The sequence below is a fragment of the Erinaceus europaeus genome, chromosome 2, assembly GCF_950295315.1.
Source record: "Erinaceus europaeus chromosome 2, mEriEur2.1, whole genome shotgun sequence".
Classification (NCBI taxonomy): domain Eukaryota; kingdom Metazoa; phylum Chordata; class Mammalia; order Eulipotyphla; family Erinaceidae; genus Erinaceus; species Erinaceus europaeus.
The window spans coordinates 197,691,889-197,719,214 of NC_080163.1; the positions used below are offsets into that span (position 1 = coordinate 197,691,889).

Below are 27,326 nucleotides of genomic sequence, written 5' to 3' on the forward strand. Positions count from 1 at the left end.
TTCTTTTATTAAGGTGCCCATTATGCTTTTGTGCGGATGTAAGTTTTTTCTTTCTTTCTTTTTCTATTCCTTTGTTGGATCCTGTTACTCACTACTAAAAGGCATAGGACCCTGGTGGCTGGGGTGACATTTCTGCTACCTTCCTAGCAGCCACACTGACTTTGCGTAAGAATCAACGTCAGCTTTTGAGCATTTATTTGATTGAGTGAGACTGAGCTATCCTGCCTCAAGACTAAAGTCAAAGAGGACCCTGGAAGTGAACCCTACAGAAGCTGTTCTCTCTTGTACACAGGGGCCATCTCTCTGGGGTCACCCTCAGCAGCAGGCCCCTCCTGTCTCCCCGACTCACAAGTACTGCTGCTGATGTTCGAGAGGCAGCTCTTCCAGCGCATCCTGCGTTTTCCCTGAGAAATCCAGCTCCTTGTAGGGCTGAGACGCTTGTCCTGGGGCTGCATTGCCCACCTCGGTTTTCGGGGTGCCGTCCTGGAAGGTGGAGTAGCCCACAGAAATGTCTTCCTCGGAGACAATGGGTGGGTGGTCTGCGGACTCGCCCTCTTTGGAAGCAGCTGGCTCCTCGTCCTGTGTGTGCTGGGTGGCCTGGAGCTCCTCAGGGAGCACCGAGAACCCTGTCAGGAGGAGAGACTCGGATCAGGACCCCAGTGGAAGCCCACCACCTTTGACCAAGGAGCCCTCTGAAGTAGCTGCCGGAGGCCACGCTGATCATGAGAGGGCTAGGCAGATGGAATTCTTTTTGCTGTTGTTATTCCAATAAAACTTTATTTGTAAAAATTGGAAGTGAGTCAGATTTAGCCAGAGCTTGAGTTTGTTGATCTTTGTTCTAATAGAATCATTCTTAAAAAAAAATTTTATCAGGGGCCTGGCAGTAGCGCAGCGGGTTAAGCGCACGTGGCACAAAGTGCAAGACCGGCAGGTGGCATAGGGATCCCGGTTAGAGCCCCCGGATCCCCACCTGCAGGGGAGTCGCTTCACAGGCGGTGAAGCAGGTCTGCAGGTGTCTATCTTTCTCTCCCTCTCTCTGTCTTCCCTTCCTCTCTCCATTTCTCTCTGTCCTATCCAACATCAACAACAACAATAATAGCCACAACAAGGCTACAACAACAAGGGCAACAAAAAGGGGAAAAATTATTATCTTCATTTATTTATTGGGTAAAGAGAGCCAGAAATTGAGATGAAAGGGAAGAGAGGGAGAGAGACATAGAGACTCTTGTAGACCTGCTTTACAGCGTGTGAAGCTTCCCCCCAAGCAGGTGGGGACCAGAGACTTGAACCTGGGTTCTTTTTTTTTTGAACTTTTTTTTTTATATTTATTTTATTTATTTTTTCCCTTTTGTTGCCCTTGTTGTTTTATTGTTGTAGTTATTATTGTTGTTGTTGTTGTTGGATAGGATAGAGAGAAATGGAGAGAGGGAAGACAGAGAGGAGAAGAGAAAGACAGACACCTGCAGACCTGCTTCACCACCTGTGAAGCGACTCCCCTGCAGGTGGGGAGCCGGGGTTCAAACCGGGATCCTTATGCCGGTCTTTGTGCTTTGCGCCACATGTGCTTAGCCTGACTCCCGAACCTGGGTTCTTACACATTGTAACATTTGTGCAACTAGGTGAACTACCACCCAGACTCCTTAAAAAAAATTTTTTTTATCTTTATTTATTCATTGGATAGAGATAGCCAGAAATTGAGAGGAAGGAGGAGAGGGAGAGAGACAAAAAGATACCTTTTAATTTATTTTTCTATTAGTAATTTAATATTGATTTATAAAATCGTAAGATTAGAAGGGTGTAATTCCATACAGTTCCCATCCCCTCCACTGGGAACTGCAGGAGTCCTCCCAAGGTCACAGATATGGGTTGATTCTATCACTATCTGTGTGTGTGTGTGTGTGTGTGTGTGTGTGTGTGTGTGTGTGTTTGCGTGCACATTTTGCCCATTTTTTCAATGGTCCTATCTTCACTTCCTTTGGAAGACACCCCTACCTATTACTACTTTTGAGGGCCTTTCTTTTCTTTTTTTTTTTCCCCTTCTCAGATAAGAGAAACAGTGCCTGGCTTCCTCTGGTGTTTTCCAAATCCAATTCCCTTTCACTGGTAGTATAAAAACAAGAATCCTGATGACAAAGGCTTCGGATGCTACAAAGTGGGTAGGAAGTGACTGTGGCAATGGCTCCTCCAGAGAGCACAGGACTGGCATGCCGGAGGCCTCAGGTTCAATCCCACACCTCATCTCTCTCTCAATAAGTAAATTAAATAAAGCTTTTTGAAAAAAAAAAAGGGCAAGGAGGTTTCAGGGTAGAGAGAATAAAGAATGACCATCAATGAGAGTCGGGTGGTAGCACAGTGGGTTAAGCGTACGTGGCGCGAAGTGCAAGGCAGGCTTAAAGATCCTGGTTCGAGCCCCTGGCTCCCCACCTGTGGGGGGGGGGGCTCACTTAATAAGCAGTGAAGCAGATCTGCAAGTGTCTGTCTTTCTCTTTCCCTTTGTCTTCCCCTCCTCTCTCCATTTGTCTCTGTCCTACCTAACAAGGACATCAATAACAACAACAATAAAAAAACAAGGGCTACAAAAGTGAAAATAAATAATTAAATATAAAAAAAATAAAATAGGGAGTTGGGCGGTAGCACAGCGGGTTAAGCGCAGGTGGCATAAAAGCGCAAGGACCGGCGTAAGGATCTGGGTTCGAATCCCCAGCTCACCACCTGCAGGGGAGTCGCTTCACAGGCGGTGAAGTAGGTCTGAAAGTGTCTCTCCTTTATCTCCTTCTCTCTGTCTTCCCCTCCTCTCTCCATTGCTCTCCATTGTCCTATCCAACAACAGTGACATCAATAATAACTACAACAATAAAACAAGGGCAATAAAAGGGAATAAATAAATAAATATAAAAAAATTTTTTTTAAATAAAGTAAAATAAAAGAATGACCACCAAAGACCAGAGGGAAAGAGATGGCCTGGTTAGCTGAGTTACACACATACACACACACACACACACACACACACACACACACACACACTTGGCCCCACCTTCACTGTGGTCCAGCGTGATGGTCTGCTCAATCTCCGTGTAGCTGTGACTGATACGCTCCCCAAGAGGCTCCGTGTTGGTCTCTAAGAGATGGACAATGTCCATCCGGTTGATCTTTGTCAGACATTCAATGAGGATGGTCTCTGGAATATTGGAACAACAGGTAGCTGTTACATCTAAGGGGCATTGGAAAAACAACAACAGAAAAGATCTCTTTCCGGGAGTCGGGCTGTAGTGCAGCGGGTTAAGCGCAGGTGGCGCTAAAGCACAAGGACCGGCATAAGGATCCCGGTTCGAACCCCGGCTCCCCACCTGCAGGGGAGTCTCTTCACAGGTGGTGAAGCAGGTCTGCAGGTGTCTATCTTTCTGTCCCCCTCTCTATCTTCCCCTCCTCTCTCCGTTTCTCTCTGTCCTATCCAACAACGACAACAACAATAATAACTACATCAATAAAAACAACAAGGGCAACAAAAGGGAATAAATAAAATAAAATATTTTAAAAAAAAAAAAAGAAAAGATCTCTTTCCTTTAATTGCCTTGCCAAGATTTTGATATTTGTACAGGAAATCAACAAAAAGTCCAACTAGGGTTTTTTGTAAAACATAAACAAAGGATAGTCCCAGCAAAAGGGTGGATGGGAGTGGGTGGGGCTACACAGCTTAGGCACGAGTCCTCAATGTAGTCACCAGAGAACATCTAGGACACTGTCAAATAGGAATTTCAGAAAAAAAGACAAATCACTACTTAGTCTGAGCATATCCCGAATACGGATGGAGGATACCTGAAGAGATTTGTGGCCTAGCTGATGATGCATATTGAGATATTAGGACATTCTTTTTTTAAAAAATAATTTTCCCCTTATATTTATTTATTTACTCCCTTTTGTTGCTCTTGTTGTTTTTTATTGTTGTAGTTATTATTTTTGTTGTTGTTGATTCACTGTTGTTGTATAGGACAGAGAGAAATGGAGAGAGGAGGAGAAGACAGAGAAGGGGAGATAAAGATAAGACACCTGCAGACCTGCTTCACCGCTTGTGAAGTGACTCCCCTGCAGAGGACATTCTTTTTCTATTTATTTTTTTTAATTTGATAGGACAGAGAAGAATTAAAACGGCAGAGAAGAGAGATACCTGCAGCACTGCTTCACTACTTGTGAAGCTTCCCCCATACAAACACACACAGGTGGAATCCTCATGTACGGTAACATATACATTCAACCAGGTGTGCCACAGCCCAGCCCCCAAATCTAGCTGATATCTAAATCACACGGACATCTCTCTTAATCCATTCTTTTAAAAATATTTATTTATTTATTCCCTTTTGTTGCCCTTATTTTATATTGTAGTTATTATTGTTGCTGTTATTGATGTCGTCGGTATTAGATATGACAGAGAGAAATCGAGAGAGGAGGGGAGACAGAGAGGGAGAAAGACAGACATCTGAAGACCAGCTTCACCGCTGGTGATGCGACACGCCTGCAGGTGGGGAGCCGGGGGCTTGAACCGGGATCCTTACACCCAGTCCTTGGGCTTTGCTCCATGTGCGCTTAACCCGCTGCACTACTGCCCAACTCCTGACACAGACCTTTCTCACCCTGATGAAGAGTCACAGAACAGTGGACGCGTCCACATTGGAGGCTGTTTTGAGTGCACTTAACCTGCTGTGCTATCTCCCGGCCCCCGACAGCTAACATTTCTAGGCAGTTCTCAGCAACCAAAGTCAGTGGAGAATCAATCACCTTCCATTAGCGGGTGCAGTTTTGCAAGAACCCAGCACGAATGCTTCCCAGGGATGGGTCTGGTTTTGGCAGCGCTGGAGCTGACAGCAGCACTGCCGCAAGGAGACCTTTCTAGCTCGTTCTCTTGCAGAGAAGTAGCATGTTCCAACCTGGCCCCTGGAGCCCAGCCCCTGGCCTACCTGTAGCACGTTTCCCCTCCCTTTCCAGCCAGTACTTCAGCAGCGCGTGGCTCTGGTCTTGCAGTGAGTTAGGGTTCTCAATTCGGATCTGATGGATTTGCTCCTCGGTGAAATCCAGTTCTCGTGCCAGTTCTGGAAGAGCAAACCCAACTGGTCAATCCACTGGCTTCTGAGCACAGAGTCCTGCTCCCTGGCCTCGTGATCTTGTGACTTCTGAAGTCCTTGTACCGCTATAAGGGTGTGCTTACCTGTCTGTACGTTTTTTTTTTTTACTTATTTATTTATTCCCTTTGGTTACCCTTGTTTTATTGTTGTCGTCACTGTTGGATAGGACAGAGAGAAATGGATGGAGGAGGGGAAAACAGAGGGGGAGAGAAAGACAGACACCTGCAGACCTGCTTCACTGCCTGTGAAGTGACTCCCCTGCAGGTGGGGAGCCGGGGCTCAAACAGGATCCTTACGCAGGTCCTTGCGCTTTGCGCCACGTGCACTTACCCCGCTGCGCTACCGCCCGACTCCCTTGTCTGTACTTCTTTAACCTTGGTATCTAACACACTAGCAGTCACCCTTGAAGCCCTTGCTCCGATGATACAGGGCATCTACAATCATGAACCCTGGGGAAACCACTAGTAAGCTATCATGGCAGGTACATCATACAGTGGTACTGGAACAGTTATCGCTGGAATTTAGATCCCCACAAATGCAGAAGGACATTGGTGAGAATAGCAATAGTCTCAAAATCTGCCCAATCAATAGTTCTGAGGCCTGGGAGACTGCATAGTGGTAGTGCACCAGACCCCCGGCCCCAGAGACACACACGCACGCACGCGCACACACACATACACATGCGCGTCACAAGTTGTGTCCCTTCCATTCTCGGTATAACTGTATGCCAGAGATAGGCAGTACTCTGGAATCCCTCTTGCTTCCTTGACCATGAAAATAAGTGTTAGAGTGAGCAAGGCTGGGGACATATCCTAGTGGTTTTGTGAAAGACTTTCATGCCTGGGGCTCTGAGGTTCTGGGTTCAATCCCCAGCACCACCAGTAGCCAGAGCTGAGCAGGGTTCTGGTAAATAAAACAAGCAAACATCACCACCACCAACACACACACACACACACACACACTCTCTCTCTCTCTCTGTGTTATTATTATTTTTTTAAGATTTTATTTATTTATTAATGAGAAAGACAGGAGAGACAGAAAGAAGCAGACATCACTCTGGTACATGTGCTGCCGGAGATTGAACTCAGGACCTCATGCTTGAGAGTCTGATGCTTTATCCACTGCACCACCTCCCAGACCATCACTTATTATTCTTTTCATTATCTCCCATGGCCTTCCTCAAGAAAAAAAAAACATCATCACCTTTTTATATTTATTTTCCTTTTGTTGCCCTAGTTTTCATTTGTTGTTGTAGTTGTTATTGTTGTTGTTGTTATTGATGTCATTGTTGGATAGGACAGAGAGAATGGAGAGAGGAGGGGAAGGCAGTGAGGGGGGAGAGAAAGAGAGAGAGACACCTGCAGACCTGCTTTACCGCCTGTTCCTTACATTGGTCCTTAAGCTTTGCGCCACGTGCACTTAACCCGCTGCACTGCAGCCCGACTCCCCACCATCATCTTTTTATTGTTGATGGCATATATGTAATCATGCCACTGAAACCTGGCAGGTTTTGCCGAACTAGGGGACAGGTGCCACTTTACCTGTCCAGCTGAAGCCCAGGTGGTCAGCAATGTAAGCCAGCCTCTCCTCCAACCGCTCCTGCTCGTCCTGTTCATCTACAGAAGGTCAAAAACAGAATGACCAGAGGTCGTCTGTGACAGCAGAGGAACTAGTGTTCTCAGCAACTTCCAGAAAGGAAGTCACCTCTCCAAACAGCAGGCCAGACCGGCCAGCACGCTCGGAACCGCACTAAGTCCTATGTCTGCCTGATCTCTGAAATGGCATGGGAGATGCAGCGAACAGAAATCAGGAAACCACCTGCTTCCATATCTCTTTAATCAAGACTAGTCCACGAGAATGACAAGATAAGCTGCCAGTTTTCTTAGCCACTGTCTGGCTCTCTTCTGAGATTGGAGAGAGACTGCTGCCCACCAGAGTGTGATCCCTTTGCCCACCGAGCAGCAGAGAATTCTGAAGCGGGGTGCAGAAGGAAAGAAGCTGTTTCACATACCCCTGGAATGGTACAGGCCGTGTCTGAGAGAAACCACATCTGAAATTTCCCCCATCAGACCATCCCGGGGCGGGAGGGTAGGGGGAAGAACTCTGGAAGAAGGGAGGATTAAAGTGTGTGTATTTGTCTGTGTCCCTTCTGTTTATGGGTCTTGGTATTTTCATCTTATCATCAATGAAACCCACATATTCCCTCTCTTCCCCCACAGCCCCCCCTCCACAATTTCCTGGTTCTTTTTCACCCTGTGGATGGGCAGTGTTTTAGATCATGGGCTTGTGCAATTTTTTTCTTAATTCTTTTTAATAGTTCAAATTGAAGCCTAGTAGTCTTTATTGTAGAGATACTGGAAGACTGGAGACCACTTCTCAAAGCCATCTATGGTTTCCTTTCCTGATTCAAAGAGCCATCACCCCCTCACAATCAACTTCAGTCATGCAGAGTTTTGAGATTTTGTTGTCTGCTGCGTGAATTCAGAACACATCATATTCAGTCTACAGACCACATACATGAAAAGCATATATATGTATATCATGGGTGGTTTCTGTTTGTTTGTTTTTCACCTTGTGTCTGTTTACTTAAAGTGTTTAAGCCGGGTGTCTGAAATCCAACCTTTCTGAGTTAAAACCAGATCCCCAAGAACTGGGATGATTTCAGACACACACACACACACGTGAGACTCTTTTAGAGCACATGGCTCCTGATAGTTTCAAACTCATAAAGCATTCATGATTTTCAAGGACATCGAGGTCAGAAGAAGAAACAAGATTCTCGTGCCAAAAATAAATAAATAAATAAATAAAAAGCAGAGAAGCTTAATTGGGAGGCTCAGCTTAGGGCATCAGAACAACAAAACTCAAAGCTTGCATGGCCTTACGTGCAGCAACGAGCAGAGCTGAGCTGAGGCGGGAGCAAGGTCACGGCTACCCGCCGGTCGTGTTTATGTTTTTCTGTAAGCATTCTCATGACTCAATCTTGAGATCTGTTTCCAGAGACGAGAGTATACAGAGAAAGCACGAAACACAAAGGGCGTACAACAAACACAGTAACCACTACGGGAAGCTTAAGGAAAATGAGAACACGAGTCACCAAAGGAAACAGACGCAGGGGAGACAGGGAAGAAACAAAAGAAGAAGCAAAAAATAAAAAAGAGATTTATGACATGCGAAGCAACAAGGGATCCCAGGGGCTGGCAAATACCTTCAGTTGGGCCATTCTCATCGGGAATGCGCTCAATCAGAGTCTCAATGGACTCGTCCCAAATGGGCCTTGTGTCAAAGATGTCCTCGGGGAGTGAGTGGTCGGTCTCAGCAGGTGGCAGATTCTCGATTACTGAGACGTCCAGGGCACTACTGCTCTCGTCATCTGACGCTAACTCTTGCTCTCTTTCTGACTGGGTCAGCCTATCCACTAGCTTGGAAGCCTCGTCGCTGATCTCCTCAAAGAACTCTATGGAGTTTCTGTACAGGTCAAAGAACTGTTCCCGGCTGTCTCTGGTGGGGCTCACAGCCCCCTGGCTGGAGAAGGGGTTGCTCTTGCTCTTAACTGGCAGGTGGGAGGAATGCCCGTTGGGTCTGGGGGCCCTACCTTCTGGCTCTCCCTCAAACTCATCTTCCTCATCCCTCTCTCTATTCTCGGTTTCCCTCTCAGGGTAGCTTCTAGATTTTTCTGGCCCTCGGGGTCTGGAGGTGGGAGGATAGGCATCCGACTCCGACTGGCTTCTCTGATCCAAGGCTCTGCTAGCCTCATCCCGTCCCTGAGCCTCCACTGTGGGCCGGAGCGGGGGTTCCACCGGAGAGAGTGGCCGCTCGGGCCTGTGGGCGGGTGCTTTGACGGGGATTTTTGATTTGGGTTTGGTCTCATCCTCATTGCTTCCTTCATCTAGAAACTTTTCCGAAAGGGGCTGCTCTGGCTCCCCGGAGGTTGGTGCTGGGACTGACAAAGTCCTCACGGGGATTTTGGACTTGCTTTCGGTAGAAGGCACGTGCTCCAAGGGGGCTGTGGGGATCTCGATGACCGACTTCTGCTCCTCCGGGGATGAATCGGGAGATGCGTCCTCCCGTTCGGGATACACAGACCTGGCGACGGTGGAAAAGTCTAACCCTGCGGGGACAGCGGGTTCTGGGCAGTCAGGGCCTGGCACTGGTTTCACACCACACATCTCAGAGGGGGTAGCATCCTGGATCCCTGCAGGAGACGTTGACGCAGCGCCTGGGCTTCTCGGGGGAGTCTCTGGAGCTGCCGTGTCCTCTGCATCTTCACTCAGGTCATCTGGAATCAAGTCTGCTTCGCCGTCCGTGGTCTCTCTGGATTCGGAAAGCACGAGGGAGCCCTCAGGTGCCTCCGGCTGTGGGGGCTCAGCCCCCATCACTACACCCTCCCTCAGCTCCTCCGTCAGAGTCTCCTCCCCAGATTCGTGGCCAATCTGGAAAAAGTGGAAACCGTCGTCCGCGTAGGACCTCTTGGTCATGTCAATGGCACCGCTGCGGGTCATCTCAAACAGCTTGCCCTCCTGGAAGAGAAATGGGTTCTGCTCGCTGGTGGGGGTCCCCTCCTCCGTGGGGGTCCTGGCTGGCGTGGTGTCAGGGGTGGTTCCCTGGGACTGTCTGTCTACCATCAAGCCAAATATCTTCTGCTCTTCCTCCTTCACGCGGGCCTCGAAGGCCGCGTCGTCCTCGCGGATTTCGCTCCAGGAGTCGGCGTCTACATCAGTCCTGGTGATGACGACCGGGCTGGGGTGTCCACCCCCTGATGCCGACGTCTCTGAGCCCCCGGGAGCCACAGGCGAGGGCACCATCACGCTGTCTGTCTGTCCTTCCCACTTGGGGCATTCCTGCTCGGATGCCAGCCCTACAGCCTGGGCCTCAGAACCAAGCTCTCTGCTCAAAGCAGTCCCACTAGAGGAGCTGGCCACCACCGCCACGTCTCCCAGGGAGGAGGATGTGACGACAGGGACAGAGACCCCTTCTGGAGAGTGAGGACTCATGTGTTCTGCTCCTCTGTTTTCTTGGCTAGGGAAAAAGCAGTGGGGAGGGACATTCTCGTAAGGACTGATGATTTGAGGATCAGAGACTGTCTCGGTCTCGGCTGGCTCAGAGGCGGGAACAGCCCCAAGAGGACTGTTGGTGGGGTCCTCCAGGGAGCAGTCCTCGGGAGAGCTCGCCAAGGCTGGCTCTGTTTTACAGATTTCTGTTCTTGCTGGAGAAGATGCCGAGAGCACGGTGTCACTGTAGGCTTCCTCTCCTGTGGATGGTGAGCCCTGAGGCCAAGAGGATATAACAGATGCAGAACTATCACCAGGGCAGCCCAGATGTGGGGGCTCCACTCTGACCTCCCCTAGCTCTGCTCCTTCTGGGACTTCATCTGTATCTTGGGAACTGAGTGGCCCCTTCCGGACCCCTCGCTGTCCACTGCCGCCTTCTGCAATGGAACCCTGGAGACCACAAGAGACAGGGGTGGCAGAGCCGCCAGGACTCCCGGCCTCGAACCCATGGCTGTTGCAGGGTTTAGTCTGGGCCATGTCTCTGCTGAGCCCATCGTGAGTCTCGTCGGGGCTGGCGATGAGACTGCCGTCAGGTGAGTAAGTTCCTTGTTCCTCTCCTGCTCCTGCTTCTCCGGAAGCTGACTGTGTGTCGTCCTGTATCCTGAAAGTGTACTGTTTGGAGGCAATGGGCTGGAATGGTCCATCCTCGGGGCTGGAGCCGGGGTCCGTGCCAGTGGGGACCGGAGAGGGAGGCTGCACGCGGATCACCGGCTCAGGTAAGAGACCCTCTGAGGGACCCTCCTTGAGACGAGTCAGTTTGGGTTCACTGTCAGAGGAAGAGGAGGCCTTTCTGCTCTCTGATGTCACCACCAAGGGGACCTCGCCATCACCCTCCATGCTCTCCTCATGTTTTGGCTCCCCTACCTCTGCCGAGCAGTCGGCATCCGGATCCGAGGCTGAAGATGTGTCCTCTGGCCTGGGCTCTTTCCTGTGGTCCCTCTTCTGCTTTGCCTCCTGCTCCAGTTCATCGAACGTTTTGATTTTGGTGACCATCTTAAACATCTCCTCCTCGGGGGTAAACCTCTTCCTCTCCCCATTCTCCATGTCCTCCTCCTCTGCACATTCCTCAATCATGGCTGGTTTGGGGGTACTGGCCTCAGTGGTCTTGGGGGTGACCTCGTAACTGACCTCCTCGGAGCTGGGAGTATCTGGAGAAAGGGGGCTCTTTCCAGAGCTCTCCATCAGTGATGTCTGCTCCAGGCTGTCATCTTCAGCGCTGCCGTCAGGGTCCCGCAGCAACCTTGACCTCATGGCAGCCACCTCTGTCAAAAGCTCAGCTTTGACCATGGCTGGGGGGAGAGGGAAGTGGCCAGGGAGGATGCCACCCTTTGCCTTGGGCTCCACGGGACTGCTTTCCAGAGAGTCCCGGCATGGGGATTCTCTTAGAGGACTTGGCTCCAGAGAATCTGGAGTTTTGTGAGAGGAGTTATCCTCCAGCACTGGGCTGGCCTCCAAGGAGTCTTGGTGGCTCACAGCAAGGGACTCATCAGCCCCAGGGCTGAGCACCTCGCTGTCTCGGCTGGGCAACGCAAGTTCTAACCCCTGGGGGCTTCTGATGGGCCCTGGAGGTTTGGACTCAGTCCCTGAGGCTTTGCTTTCTGGCTGAGGTGGGGGCCTTGTCTCATCTGAAGGCTGGACCATGGCTATGGATTCCTCCCCTTCAGGCTCCCTTTTTGCTGTGCTGGCTGAGCTGTCCCACGTGAGCTGACCCTCACCACAGGATGCCATCTCAATCAGACCTGGTGGCATTGTTTTTGCTAATGATGCACGGAAGCTTTCAAGGCCATTGTCACCCTCATGTTGGAGAACACCGTCTTTAGTGAGATCATGGGTGGCCTCCTTGGGCTCAGACTCAGCAGTGAGCTCTGCGTCGACGGGGGTCCCGGCCCCCTGTTCCAAACCTGCGCTCTCATCTTTGGTTGAAGGCTTATCTTCTTTGGAATGGATTTCTGTTGGCGTTTGGGACTTGGGACTTCCAGATCTTTCCCTGCTTGGCTCCTCGCTCTTCTTTGGTGAGAAGGAAAGGCTTTCTGGGCTGGTCTCAGGGGTCTCCGCGAGGCCCTCGTGCTTATAGCTTTCCTCAGAACTAATTTGGGGGGTCCCTTCCATCAGGCTGCCGCAGGGGGAGCCAGCCCCCACTTCCGCTTCCACTTCCGGTTTAAGGCTCTCGGGGCTGCCATCCAAGGCCGCGCTGGGCAAAGACAGAGCTGGGAGGAATGGGTCTTTCATGTAGTCAAGAGGGAAGGCTGTGTCGAAAGGACTTGTGAGCACCTGATCTGGGTGCAGCTGTGCCTTCTCTGGCTCTTGGCTCAGGCAGAACTGTTGGTAGCTGTCGTTGCTCTCCAGTTCCTGCTTGATGACCTCCGAGAAGTCAGTGGAAGTCTTCCTGTCGGGGCTAATCTGGAGGTCCAGGTCGCCCTGCTCATCAGCCAGCTTCTCCTGGAGACCCTTGTCTTCTCCATGGCCTGCTTCCTGCAGGGCTGACGGTGGGGGCTCAGGAGTTCTGTGACTGGGAGCTCGCTCCCTGTCATTCTGGGGTTCTCTCAACCCCACAAAGATAGTACTCCGCAGGACCCCTCTCTTGGGTTCCACGGGGCCTGTGGTTAGTGGGGACCTCTGGCCCCGCCTGATTGTCTGGGCTGTGGCCGCTGGCCCCTTGTCCTTTTCTGTCCTTCCTCTGCCTTTGTCCTGGGGCTGCTGCTTCTGTTTGGAGGCCTTGTGCTCAAACAGCCCGGTCTTGTGCTTCGAAGGGTCCTGGCCCGACTGGAAAGCCTTCATCAGCTCCTTTACTGACATGGTCTCCTCGATCCGCTCCGATTTGGAGGTGGGGGATACGGGTGGCTGCTTCTCCATCCTCCCGGAGGGGGACACGGCCAGGTGCCTCTCTGTCTTCCCTGAGGCTGACACAGGTGAGTGCTTCTCTGACTTGGAGGGGAGCCCGACTGGCAGGCGCTTCTCTGTCCTCCCTGGGGACACTGGAGGGTGCTTGTCTGGCCTGGATGAGGGGGATGCCGGGAAACGTCTGTCTGTCTTTCCTGACTGCGAGGCAGGTGTGTGCCGGTCAGGCTTAGAGGAGGGGGACACTGGGGAGTGTCTCTCAGTTTTGGTGGTTGCAGACATGGGTGAGTGCCTGTCTGTTTTTGCTGAGGGAGACACTGGGGAGTGTCTCTCGGTTTTGCTGGCTGGAGAGGGAGGGTGCTTCTCGGTCTTAGTGGAGGAGGGAGGTGAGTTCCTCTCTGCCCGCAGGGAGGCTGAGGAGGCAGCTGGGGCCCGATGTGGGCTCCTCTTAGGCGCGTCCTCCTTGCCCTTGACCCTCACGGGCAGCTTGCTGCGGCCCTTCTGCTCATCCTCCACCCGCTTCTGCAGGGCCTTCACTTTGTCCTTGATGGAGCCAATGGGGGTCTCCTCAATGAGGGGTGACGTGGCCTTGGTGGTGGCAGTAGGCTCAGGGGCCAGGCCTGGCTCTTCATCCAGCGACTCCTCCGAGCTGCCCTTTTTCACATCCATCTTGCCAGTGCTGGCCGGTGAGGTCTCCTCTTTCTGCTTCTGTTTCTCTTTGAGTTTCTTCCTCAAGGGCTTCTTTATCCCAGGGCTTGCTTTGAGCTGTTTCTGTCCAGTTGGGGTCTCACCTGGGGGGGTGTCTTGGCCTCCTCGACGGCTCTCCAAGCTCCTACTGGCGGCCGGGGCTTCACGTTTCTCCCCAGAAGCTTCTCGAGCTTTCTGAGGTCGGGCTCCGTGAGGGGGAGCCACGTAGGAATTGAGATCCTCTGTAAGGTAGTTCAGGAGCCCAGTGGGGTCTTTCTCTCCCTTGCCTCTGACCACTTTCTCTAGTCTAACTTCTACACAGGGCTCCTCAGAGACCTCTGAAGGTGCATTTTGTTTTGCCTCTTGTATCTCCTCCTCACTGACCAACACCCACTCCTCCTCCTCCACTAATTCCCCCTCCGACTGGGGCCTGGGAACATTGCCCTCCTCTCTGGCACAGGTGCCACTCCTCAGGATCTCATTGACCTTCTCTAGGTCCTCTTTCACCCTTTCCACAATCTCAAAAGGCTCCCCTGGTTCCTCCTCAGCGGCCTTCGCCAGCTCCTTGACCTTAAGGGGACCTGCCCTTTCCGTCCCGTCTGTGGTCAAGATGGCCGTCATCTTGATCAGATCTTGTTTCATCTCGGACACTTCAGAGAGCAAGTCCGGACTGGCCAGGACAGGAACTTCATTAACCAGGTGGCTTTTCAGGGCAGATGTTTCTGTAGAGTCTGTCTCATCATCTTTGATGTGAATCAAAAAAACAACAACAAAAAACAACGACACCAAAAGTAACATGGAAATAAAAGAAAAAAAAAAGCTATCGGCATATGTAATCAGGACTGAACCAACACAAATGTCTGTTTCCTGCCGTGGTGGGAGGGACAACAAAATGGGCTGGGCATGGTGGATCCACAAGGTCTCAGGATACGAAAGCAAAGCGAAGCTAACGGAAAAAGAAACAAACAAAAAAGAAACTGAAAGGGAAAAATGAGCAGGAAATAACTTGCTTAATTTTCTCACTTGCAACACACACACACACACACACACAATGAAGCCCCAACAAATAACCATGACATACGCACGCACGCATACACGCACACACAACACCACAAACCAGGACAAGGGACGAACGCAGTGAATTTACACAGAGATATCTCAAGATTGCTTGGATGTTACAGATCAATGTTGAAAATAAAATAACCATGTGTGTGGGGGGTAACTAAAAATAAAAATGGAAAGCATTAGAAATTGCAGAGTTGATTTCCTCGAGGAGAAAGCCAGTCGGAGCAAACTCAGAATCCCATCCTCAGCTGCACATATGCTTTGGATGAGGGGAGAATCTGAAATTCTGGACAGGGCTCTCTGCCCACACTGACCACAGGAAATGGGTCTGACTCCACTGCCAACTGGCATTTCATCTCAGGGAAATCTACACCAAACAGTGACACAAACGGTCTTTGTGCTAAGAGGCATGGTCCTTTCCTGGAAGCGACCTCCTTGTGGAGACATGGGACGGACAGACCAAGGAGGTGAAATGAAGGAAAGGAAAACCACCAAGACAAATGGCAGTGGTGAGTCAACTCAGGGGTGAGTCCAGAGTTCAAAGGTGAGGCGTGGTAAACCAAACTGGAGACAGTCACGCGGACACACACACAGTTTATGTAAGCCAAGTTATTTCCATGCAAAGCAAAGGTGAAAGGAGACGGGAGGGAGAGGGAGGTCTTACTCAGCGTGTGGGCGGGAGGTGGTTAGAAATTAGAACAAATGGGTGAAGCCCTACTGTGGTGAAGTGAATCTATTTCACTGCAAGTCTGCTCCTAAGATGCAGAAAAGAGGTACAGCAGCAGGGAGGGAGAGAGACATGAGGGATGTCCTTTTAAAGACAAGAAGAGATGGGGGCTGGTTGGTGGTGAACCAGGTTGAGTACATGCATCACCATGCACAAGGACCTAGGTTCAAGCCCCCAGTTCCCACCTGCAGAGGGAAAGCTTTCAGGATTGGTGAAGTGGTGCTGCAGGTGTCTCTTTTTCTCCTTCTCTATCTCTCTTTTTCCCACTCCATTCCCCTATGCCTCAATTCAATAAAATGAAAATAAATAAAGAGGCAAGAGGAGAACTGAGAGATTGTCTCATGAAGAGTCAACAGGGAGAGTCCCTTCCACAGAACCCTGCTTTGGAGACTGTGTTCTAGCTATATGAAGTAAAGACTTGTCTTCAGATGGAAAAAAAAAATAACATGTGGAGCTATAATTGAAATATTTTTTAAAACTTCTGATACCCAGGATTCACTCAGGAGAACGCATGACATCCTGAAAGTGACTTCTTCCCATTTATTAATTTTTTTTTTCTCTTCAAAGTGGTTGGGTCAGGAGGACAAATTCATGTTTCATTCCTATTAAGCTGACATTCAAGGGACAAAGGGGAGGGTCATAGCAAAAAAATAAATAAATAACAAAAAAGAAAGAATAATGCAGCTGTTCCAAAGAAGAAAGTAGGGGTTAAAAGGAAAGATTTCTAACTCTTTACTGCAGAGGAGGTTATGTTGACACGTAAGAACAAAATTATAAGAAGGTCTGAAAAGGGGTCACTTCACAAGTGGTGAAGCAGGTCTGCATGCAGGTGTCTCTCTGTCTCTCACCCTCTGTATCTTCTCCACCCCTCTCAATTTTTTTCTGTCCTACCAAAAAAGAAAATAAAAATAATTTTAAGATGGAATTAATGAGGGCACTCATAATGATCATCTTTTAAATGAACCATTCTCTTGAGAGAATCTGGATTTGTTGAGAAGACACACTCACTGAACGTGAGACATATATATATATATATATATATATATATATATATATATATATATATGTATATATATGAAGAATGCAAGAGAGATAGTCTAGCAGGTAGGGCGCACATCTTGCCACGGATGAGGCCCTGATCACATCCCTAGCACCGCAGTGGAGCACCATGGATGGTGAAGCAGTGCTCTGGTGTCTCTCCTCTCCTCTCTCTCTCTCTGTCTTATCCATCCTCTCTCTCTAAGTCTGTAAGATTGAACAATTAGGGTAGGGAGGCCACTCGGTAGTCTTTCAGATGTGCCAGGTCCTCTCCTCATCCCCAACACCGTTCTGAAAACAATGTGAAGGCATCAGATAATAAAAGGCCTCAGTTCACCACTGGCTAGGGCAGGGGAGGGCCGTAATGTACCTGGCTCCAAGTTTTCCCCTTCTGGAAATACCACTGTGAAATGACACGTGGAAACAAATGTCAAAATAAAGATCTGCCTTTTTTTTTTTTAATGTACTTGGGGGCATCCACATGATAGAAATCTACAAAACTCAACTTGTTCTACACAAGAAGCCAGCAAATTGCCAGGACCTGGCCAATAAACTACAAAAAATTAAAAAATACTGATTGTTACAAGTCGGAAGTGAGTTCTAGGCTAAGTGTGGGACTTCCCTGCGGGCTAACCAGCCCTATCAAAACTCAGCGTCCTGACAGGCAACAGCATCTGCGGAGGCTTTAACTCTTTGTATTTCTGGCTCTTATTCTTTCACAAAAGTGCATTCAACCTCTGCCCCTAAAGAAGCTGGTCACACTTCACCACAGTAAGGGGTGGGGTTCAGGGTGGGGTTAATGATGGGGCCAGGGTGGGGCTCAGGTGAGTTAGCTTTAGCTGAGAACTCAGACAGAGAGTATCACTTTGGCAGGAGCGGCCTACACCCCAGAAGGTGGTGTTGCCGGGGATGAAAAGTGATACTGTCCTGTCTGCTTAAAAAAAAAAGAAAGAAAGAAAGAAAAAAAAAAAAAAACAGAAAAAAACGAGATGATAATGTTATGCCAACGTACGGACTAAAATGGGAGGGTGGGGTTTCGGGAACAGGCATTAAGGGCGGCAGCAGGGTGAATGGGCGAAATTTCATATGAAAGTGAATGCTTAGATGAATCGTTGTCACGTCTGACGGCGGACGTGCTAACGGTCGAGGGATCTCATGGAGAGCAAGTGAGCTAAGCTGCTTTTCCTCCACGTGGGTTAATGGTTAACAGAGTAGGAACATTAGGACAGTTATCGTGGTTAGTAATGGCAACTAGCTCGCATCTGAATTCATGCTTCACTTTTCTGATAGCCAGCTTTCAGACAAACTCAATTTTAGTGAAAATCTTACTTTTTTCTGATGTCATATCGATCTGAAAGAAAACATACATAAATGGAAAAGTTACAAAACCGCATCGTGTCTCACAAAGAAGCCCCCCTATTGTGTACAAGGATTTCCCGTTCGTTACTATTTAGGGGGGGTTGGGGAGGCTGGAGTGGGGGTGCACCTGGTAGAGTGCACAAGTTACTAGAGTTACACAGGAAGGATTTGCTGCACTTTGGCCTGAAAGTCATTCGGATTCTTTCCCTGATTGGAAAAAAACCAAATAGTTTGGGAAGATAAGATCTACGCTTGTTTTCATATGTAAAAGTACATATTACAGGGAAAGCTGAGGGGGAAAAAAAGTGAAGCAGGTAACTAACAACTGAGTTCTAATGGAGAAAAAGGAGGGTGGGGGTAGGCAGTATAATGGTTATGCAAAGAGACTGTCATGCCTGGGGACCCAAAGTCTCAGGTTCAATCCCCCCCCCCCACCACCACCATAAACCAGAGCTGAGCATTAGTTAAAAGAAAATACATAAAAAAATAAATAAAAAGAGAAAAAGGGCCAACAATATAGTAGGATCCCAGACTCTGAAAGGAAAATAACAGGATCTGTGGACTCAAAGATATCTTGAACATATACAAGAGAAAGATCACAGACCCACTGGAAAATTAGGGGAAAAAATTAATTTAATTTATAAAATATTTTTTTAAAGTTCAGGCTGGGGAGACAGCATAATGATTCTGCAAAAAGACTTTCTTTTTTAAAAAAATATTTACTTATTTATTCCCTTTTTTTGTAGTTATTGTTGTTATTGATGTAGTAGTTGTTGGATAGGACAGAGAGAAATGGAGAGAGGAGGGGAAGACAGAGAGGGGAGAGAAAGGTAGACACCTGTAGACCTGCTTCACTGCTTGTGAAACGACTCCCCTACAGGTAGGGAGACGAGGGATCAAACCCGGATCCTTAAGCCAGTCCTTGCGCTTTGTGCCACCTGCGCTTACCCCACTGCGCTTCCGCCCGACTCCTGCAAAAAGACTTTCATCCTTAAGATTCTGAGGTCTCAAGTTCAATCCCTAGCACCACCATCAGCCATTAGCTGAGCAGGGCTCTGGTCTCAGTATCTCTTTCCCTCCCTCATCAAAATACATAAATGATTTCCAAACAAACAAACAAAAAACCCTGATTGGAATAGGGCAAAACTGGTTTGATCTGTGGATAATATCACTCTTTCAAGAAGGGGTGTGAGGATCACAAGGAGAGAAGTGGCAATGGAGGAACCTTGACAAGAAGGAACCTGTGTGTGGGGGAGGCAGAGGGTGACTGCAGAGGAGGAAGGAAGGGCATCAGCCTCCTATCTATGACCAGACCGCATGTCGAGGACTCTCTCTTCTACCCGCCCACTCCTTACTCCAGTCCTGCCCCAACCTCCGGAATAAAAAGGATCTCAGGGGAATTCTCTAGACTAACAAGGCTTGACATATTATCAACCGGTGGGCATAAGAATATTTGTTCTCTGTATTTCAAACCCATCAGAGTTAACTGTTAAAAAGGGAGAGAGAGGGAGTCGGGCGGTAGCACAGTGGGTTAAGCGCAGGTGGTGCAAAGCACAAGGACCAGCATAAGGATCCCAGTTGGAGCTCCCAGCTCCCCACCTGCAGGGGAGTCGCTTCACAGGTGGTGAAGCAGGTCTGTAGGTGTCCATCTTTCTCTCCCTCTCTCTGTCTTCCCCTCCTCTCTCCACTTCTCTGTCCTATCCAACAATAATGACATCAATAACAACAACAATAATAACTACAACAATAAAACAAGGGCAACAAAACGTAATAAATAAATATTTAAAAGAGAGAGAAAAGAAAAAAAGAAGTGAAAAACTTTCCATTTAACTGGAAAACAACGGCAGGGGTCTTAGCCATGTCCCAGGAATTTTCCAATGATTTCTTTCACTTCTGTTGAAGTCTGGGCATCTTTAGATCTCCACAAAAAAAAAAAAAAAAGAAAGAAAGAAAAAGGAAAAAACCCTGCATAACTTGCAGTAATGGTTATGAAACAGGAAGAATCCAAATGGCTGGTCGCTCCAGGACACATAGTCCTAAATCTGAACCTTTGACCTGATGGCACAATCCCTGAGGGGGGGGGGGGGGCATGTGGAGTGCTCATTCCTGTGAGTTTTTAGTTTTTTCCTATTTTTAATTCTGTTACTAGTGAGACGCAGGCTCCTTGATCAAAGAGTCTTGGTCTCTGTGGCTCTCCTGGTTTTTACTTGTTGGATGCCTGTAGATTCTACAAGTTACTGAAGAGCCTGCAGATCTCTTGTTTATGTTTGAAGCAAATATTAAATGCACAGCTGTGGCAGAAATTAGAGCAGAGAAAAGGCTAGAAGCCGAGAAAGAGGGAGAGGGAGAGGGAGAGGGAATGTGTGTCTGCAAGCAAATATTCCATCCATGGCTAGAACACTACTGTATGTCATAGGATTTCTGGAAAATTCCTCGGGGGCCTGTTAGGATATGGGCAGTCAGAGGCAAATGATGCCTCAAGTGCTGTGTTATAAAGTTTTGGGGGGATGGATGGTGGTGCACCCAGTGAGCACACATGTCAGTTTGTCAGTTACCCTGCTCAAGGACCTGGGTTCAAGACCCTGGCCCCTACTTGCAGGGTGGACGCTTCAAGAGTGAAGTGGTGTCTCCCTTTCTCTATGCCTCTCTATCTATCTCCCTCGCCCTTCTCAATTTCTGTCATGTCTAATAATAAACAGAAAGAAAGAAAGAAAGAAAGAAAGAAAGAAAGAAAGAAAGAAAGAAAGAAAGAGAGAGAGAGAGGGAGAGAGGGAGGGAGGGAGGAAGGAAGGAAGGAAGGAAGGAAGGAAGGAAGGAAGAAAGAAAGAAAGAAAGAAAGACAGAAAGAAAGAAAGAAAGAAAGGCTGCCAGGCTGCCAGGCACAGTTAATTTGTACTACAGGCATCCCAGCTATAACCCTGGTGGCAATAAAAAAAAAATGGGGGAAGGCGGGCGGTAGTGCAGTGGGTTAAGCGCATATGGCACAAAGCGCAAGGACCAGCGTAAGGACCCTGGTTCCCCACCTGCAGGGGAGTCGCTTCGCAGGCAGTGAAGCAGGTCTGCAGGTGTCTGTCTTTCTCTCCCCCTCTCTGTCTTCCCCTCCTCTCTCCATTTCTCTCTGTCCTATCCAACAACAATAATAACAACAACGATAAACAACAAGGGCAACAAAAGGGGGAAAAAATAGCTTCCAGGTGTAGTGGATTCATAGTGCAGGGACCAAGCCTCTGGTCTTGAGTTCTGGACCACAAGAGGGCCCCGTGTGTATGTTTGTGTGTGTGTGTGGGGGGGGGGGGTAGGAGCTCTATGGATGGTGAAGAGGCTTTGTGGTGTGTCTCTTCTCTCTGAGCTTTCCACTCTCTATCTTATGAAAGAAGGAAAAGAACTGTCCTGGCCTGATAGTGACTAAAGAGTCATCATTAAAGTCTGCCAGTCTCTTGCCCTTATTCAGCTTTTGAAGTCCTTATTTGTTAAGGTTAGCTTTGGAGTGAGTGAGAGAACTGTAACAGGAAGTAGGCGAGGAGGGTATCTAAGTCTAAGTAGACACTATTTCATTAGGAACTTGATACTGACTCACTGCAGACTATTGTGTACTTTTGCTTTCAGGTATATATTTTGCCCTAGTTTATGGATACGTGTGAACATATGCACTATCTCACAGGATCTGGTCTATATCTAGGTTTTGGGACTTTGTTAGGAAGTGAACCGCCTGGAATGGAATTAGAGAATCCTATGAAAGGAAAGGTCTGCAAAATGGAGGAACCCCCCCACACACACACTTCATCTGCACTATTCCAGCCTTCAGGTCCATGATTGTTCAACAATTTGTTTGGCTTTGTATGTTAACTCTCTTTTCAGCCACCAGGTTCCAGATGCCAGCAGGATGCCAACCAGACTTCCCTGGGCAGACAACCCCACTAATGTGTCCTGGAGTTCCGCTTCCCCAGATCCCTGCCCCACTAGGGAAAGAGAGAGGCAGGCTGGGAGTATGGATCGACCACGTTCAGCGGGGAAGCAATTACAGAAGCCAGACCTTCCACCTTCTGCATCCCACAATGACCTTGGGTCCATACTCCCAGAGGGATAAAGAATAGGAAAGCTATCAGGGGAGGGGATGGGATATGGAGAGCTGGTGGTGGGAATTGTGTGGAGTTATACCCCTCTTATCCTATGGTTTTGTTAATGTCTCCTTTTTTAAATAAATAAAAAAAATTTTAAAAAGAATTGTCCTGGGAGTGGTGGTACTGTTCATGGGGAAATGCTCCAGGGCTACATTAATGCAAACAATTTGGGGAAGAAGAGCTTACTGACCCTAAGGCCCTATGTTTGATCCCTGGTACCACATGAGGACACCGCACAGAATGATAACGTGAGGTGCAGTGGTGCCTTGGTGTGTCTCCCTCTCTGCCGTCACTCCCTGGGAAGTGACTCAGCAGTCCACATTTGCATGAGGACCTGGGTTGATCCCCCTCGGAACACAGTACAAAAAACATTTGACCTCCAGGCATCTCCAGATCAGCTCTTGAAAAACAACTGAAATAATGTCTTGCTCTTCCCTGTGTGCTAAAGAAATAATTCTATTGTTGCACAGAGTTCATTTCAGTCACCGTTTCCAGGGAAACTTCACTACTGTCTCAAGTCAGCCCACAAGAGGAGACAACGGAGGCTCAGGGAAGCTCAGTGACACTGTGACTCATCACTAAGGACAATTGCAAAACAATTCTGGGAACACAGGCTCCCGGCTAGTGGGCCTGTGATGATGGTAACAGCAACAACACAGCCACCCACCCACAAGCGACAAGCCACCCACAAGTCATGAAATTACCTCTTCCTCCTGCTCCTGGTCTGACTCTGATTCCTGGCCGCCCCAAGATGTCATGCAAGACGGGGAGAAAGAGAGCAGGGGAGGAGAAGAGAGCATTTAGGAGAAGAAGTTAAACACTCTGCAGCGAATCCCAACAGCAAGCAGACAAGTCCTCCAGCCCTTAATTTATTCCTAACACTTGACAGAAATCACAGAGGACCTATTTCAGTGCAAAAGGCTGGAGAATTAAGACATAGAAGCATCAAAATGATCATCGTACTAGTTTCTCAGACAGAGGCATGGAGTGATAATAACTAGGGTAACTGAAATGTCAGGCCACTCCCATCCTGCCACTGCAGCACTGGGTAGACCAGATGCTTTGGGTCTGCAGAGATGATGACAATAGTCCTCACAGAGAGGGGCTCAAAATGTGTAAGAACATTTTCATGCCACGGGGTTATCTTTCAGAGCTCTGCTATAATAACAGACCCCTCAAATGCTTAAGCCTACAGAAATTAGAAATAATCATCTTTTTTTAAATTTTCTTTTTCTTCCTTTTTCTTTGTGCTTTGAATTAGAAGGTGGAAAGTCACCCGGGACCACAGGGCATTAGTGACAGCAGCTGGAGGAACTTGACTTTGGAACAGCATGTAACACTGAAGAAACTCGGGGGTGGGGGGTGTCACTGACAGACCTGGCTTCATCTCAGATTTTCCTCTGGTGGGCTGCCTATGTCTCTGTGGTTCTTACTGGGCAACTGGCAAGTCATCCACACTACCAACCCCGAAGTATTTCTGCGCACCTGAAGAGATCTGTCTACACCAGTTTGGGTCAGCACAGCTACTGCCACATTCTTGGTCTAACACGTCAATATGCTTATGCAGACAACACTTCATGAGGTCTGGGTGCACACAATGCCAAGTGCAGGGAGCCGGGTTTGAGTTCCCAGTCCCCACCTGCAAAGGGGTAGAGCTTCAGGTGTAGTGAAGCAGGGCTGCAGGTGTCTATTTCTCTCTCTCTGTCTCTCTCTCTCTCCATCTCCCCCTGCCCTCTCAATTTCTCTCAGTCCTGTCCAATAACAATAGTAGGGGGGAGAAAAAGAAAAAAATGGCCACCAGGAGCAGCAGATGTCTAGTGTTGGCACCAAGCCCCAGTGAGAGCTCTGGAGGCAATAAAATAATAAATAAGAATAAAATTGAAAAGAATCAATTAATTTCATTTTTATCATTTAATAATTATTTACAATGTTGTGATGCCATCAGCTGTGCTCTATGCCCTTGATCTTTATTTTCCAAGGACAATTAAGAGAAACAGATCATTGTTGAGGGGGGAAAAAGAAAAAGGTAGAGAAGATACTTTGCCTAGGGCAACCAGGATACAGGATTTTACAACAATTTCTACTTCCTGAGTAGAAACTTGTAACAACCTCCTACAGGTTGCTACGTGGAAGCTTTCCATTAAAAGGGGATGCCAGGGGGCCGAGTGGTGGCGCCCCTGGTTGAGCACACATATTACAATGCACAAGGACTGGGGTTTGAGCCCTCAGTCTCCACCTGCAGGAGGGAAAGCTTCATGAATGGTGAAACAGGGTTGCAGCTGTCTTTCTGTCTCTCTCCTCCTCTTTCCTCCCCATCCTCTTGATTTCTGGCTGTCTCTATTCAATAAATAAAAATAAAACATAAAATAAATGTTCACTGTATTAATGATAGAATGAGTTTGTTCTCTCTTCTTTAAAAAATAGTGGATAGCAGTTATATAAAAAGAAGTTTTTATGAGATAAAAGAACAGTTATCTCCATATTAACTTATTCAGTTGTCTCCTCTGATTTGAACAGTATAATTAACGAATCTGATACGGGAGGAGGCTTGAAGAGATCGTAATACCCAGAATAGGCAGACTTAGGATCAGAAATCAACTTTTCCTTTCCCACAGTGTTTCAAGTTTATTTCATGTCTTTTGTAAACAGATGATGTTAAAAATCGTTGGAAAAAATTTACACCCCTAAAATACTGGGGGTTATAAGCACTTCACTGAGCAGTAAGATAAAATATCATGAGGGTGGTTTTGTACTGAATAGTATTTATCCACCTATGAATTATTTGACTAAATAAACAGAGGCTCATGGGCTCCGAATCTTTTGGGAGAGTCAAATGCACTCGTATGGTCCCAGACAAGAACAAGAACAACTAAAACTGAACACACACACACACACAAACAGGTAGTCTAGTTTTAATATCTGTCCAATAAGTCAACTCTCACATCCAAACTTCTTCCCTCTCCTTATCCAATCAACATTTACAGAAATTCGCCCCATCTAAGCGGATGGAACCCCAAATACAAAGCAAAGCCGTGTTTCCGGCCCTATACTTCACTGGGAGGCAAGCACTCAATGTGATGGGGACTCACAGCTGACTGGAACCTGACTGACTGCCTTCAGCCTCTGGTCTTAGTAAGTGCAGAAGGCTTGAGGGTCAGCAGATGTTGCCATACCTTTGTGTAAATCGGCAGGGTGATGTTCAAGTTGCAGATGGCTTGGTGCACCAGGCCTCTTGTAGACTTGGGCTCCTTCATGAATGACAGTCTTCCACAAGGTTCCTGGGTCGTATCACGTACCTTGACCAGAGAGACAGGAGTGAGTTAGCATATCCAATAGCTGACTTTAATGCATATATATATATTTTTTTTTCCCTTTCTCTACTTTCCTTTTTTTGGATAAAGACAATTGAGAAGGAAGAGGAAGAGAAACAAGAAAGACAAGAGCCTTGGAGTCCTACGACGTCACTCAGGAACCTCCCCGACCCCTACCCCATCCTACTGCAAGTGGGGACTGGGGGTTTGAACTCAGGTCCTTGCCTGCTGTAATCTATACATGTAACCAGATGCACCACCACCCGGCCCCGACTACTGGTGACTTCAATCAGATGCCACGATAGAGGAAGAACGGCAAAGGGGAACTTCATCTGTGAATGCTAAGGGTGGGTTTAGGTGTTTCTCTTTTCCTTCTGCTTGTTCTATGCAGACTTGAAAAGTTATTCAGCTGTTAAAAATTGGGTTTAAATAGGTATTTAATTAATTAACCAATTTATTTATTTATTATTGGGTAGAGGCAGAGAAAAATTGAGGGGGGGGATAGAGAGGGAGAGGGAGAGAGACAGAGAAACATCTGCAGCCCTGCTTCACCACTTGTGAAGCTTTCCCCCTGCAAGTGGCGATCTGGGGCTTGAACCCGGGTCCTTGCATATTGTACTGGGGCGCCACCGCCTGGCCCCCTTCAAATATGCATTTAATATCTACAGGTTCAATCAGTGCTGTTCAGCACATGCACAACGCTGTGCTCTCATCAATATGGTCCTTAGCTTCCCGCCCTCCCCAAGGAAAACCTCCCATTAGACAGTAAACTCCTCCCCAGCCTCTACTTCACTTTCTGTCTCCATAAATTGGTCCATTCTAGGAACCTCACAGAAGTGCAGTTTTAGAAAATTCGTTTCTTTGTGTTTGACATAACTGACTGTGCTGTATTGAAGTTTCACTTATATTGTAACAGGTATCCAATTTTCATTCTTTTTTAGATTTGTGGATATATATATATTTCAACATTTTGATCATTTTAATTCTTCCCATCATTCTAGGGATCAAATCCAAGGCCTTACAACTACCCAGTCCTATTTCAACTATTTCTATTTACTTATTTATTTATTTTTATTTATTTATTTATTATTGGATAGAGACAGAGATTGAGAGGGGAGGGATAGACAGGGCAGGAGAGAGACACAGAGAGACACCTGCAGATCGACTTCACCACTCGTGAAGCTTTCCCCCTGCAGGTGGGAACCAGGTGCTTGAACTTGGGTCCTTGTGCATTGTAGCAATGTGCACTCAACCAGGTGCGCCACCGCCTGGCCCCTGTTTATTTATTTATTGCCACTAGGGTTTCACTGGGGCTTGGTGCCTGCATGCTGAATCTACTGGTCCCAGTTGCTATTTTCCCCCTTCCCCCCCTTTTTCCCCTACAGCTAGAGACGGAGAGAAATAGAGAAGAAGGGAGACAGAGAGACCCCTGCAGCCCTGCCTCACCACTTTGTGAAGCTTCCCCCTGCAGGTGGAGACCAGGGGCTCGAACCTGGGTCTTTGCACATAGTAATTATCTGTGATTTAACCGTATGTGCCGCTGCCCGGCCACAAATTGTTTTTGGCCTTTTGGGTTGTCTCTTTCCCTCTCTGTCTCCCCCTTCCTCTCGATTTTTGACTGTCTCTATCCAATAAATAAAGATAATAAAAAAATTAATTTTTTAAAAATTTATTTGATAAGAGGCAGAGAAATTGAGAGGGAAGAGGAAGATAGAGAAAGAGACAGAGAGACACCTGCAGTCCTACTTTACCACTCATGAAGCTCCCCCCCCCATAGGTGGAGAACAGGGGCTTGAACCTGGGTCCTTGTGCGTGATAAGGTGTATACTCAACCAAATATGCCACTGCCTGGCCCCCAGGATGACTCTTATCAAAACAAACCCAAGAATAACACCTGTTGGCAGGGCGTGGAGAAACTGGAATTTTTTTTTTATTTATTGGGGGATTAATGTTTTACATTCAACAGTAAATACAATAGTTTGTACATGCATAATATTTCTCAGATTTCCACA

The 27,326-nt window shown here is 47.9% G+C and overlaps 1 protein-coding gene across 8 annotated transcripts in view; it reads right to left on the minus strand.

The window, feature by feature from the left end:
* The window catches only part of LOC103123836 (ankyrin-2), a 181,276-nt gene that overhangs the window by 20,451 nt on the left and 133,499 nt on the right, over positions 1-27,326 (minus strand). For 5 of the 8 annotated variants that reach the window (XM_060186199.1, XM_060186198.1, XM_060186197.1 and 2 more), the window contains 8 exons: positions 25,177-25,299; positions 22,708-22,740; positions 17,853-17,874; positions 8,326-14,436; positions 6,659-6,733; positions 4,953-5,084; positions 3,035-3,178; positions 350-626 (listed from right to left, as the gene is read on the minus strand). In XM_060186199.1, coding sequence (XP_060042182.1) covers positions 350-626; positions 3,035-3,178; positions 4,953-5,084; positions 6,659-6,733; positions 8,326-14,436; positions 17,853-17,874; positions 22,708-22,740; positions 25,177-25,299 — 6,917 coding nt within the window. The remainder of the gene's footprint in view (positions 1-349; positions 627-3,034; positions 3,179-4,952; positions 5,085-6,658; positions 6,734-8,325; positions 14,437-17,852; positions 17,875-22,707; positions 22,741-25,176; positions 25,300-27,326) is intronic. The other 3 variants (XM_060186202.1, XM_060186201.1, XM_060186200.1) reach the window with 1 other exon arrangement.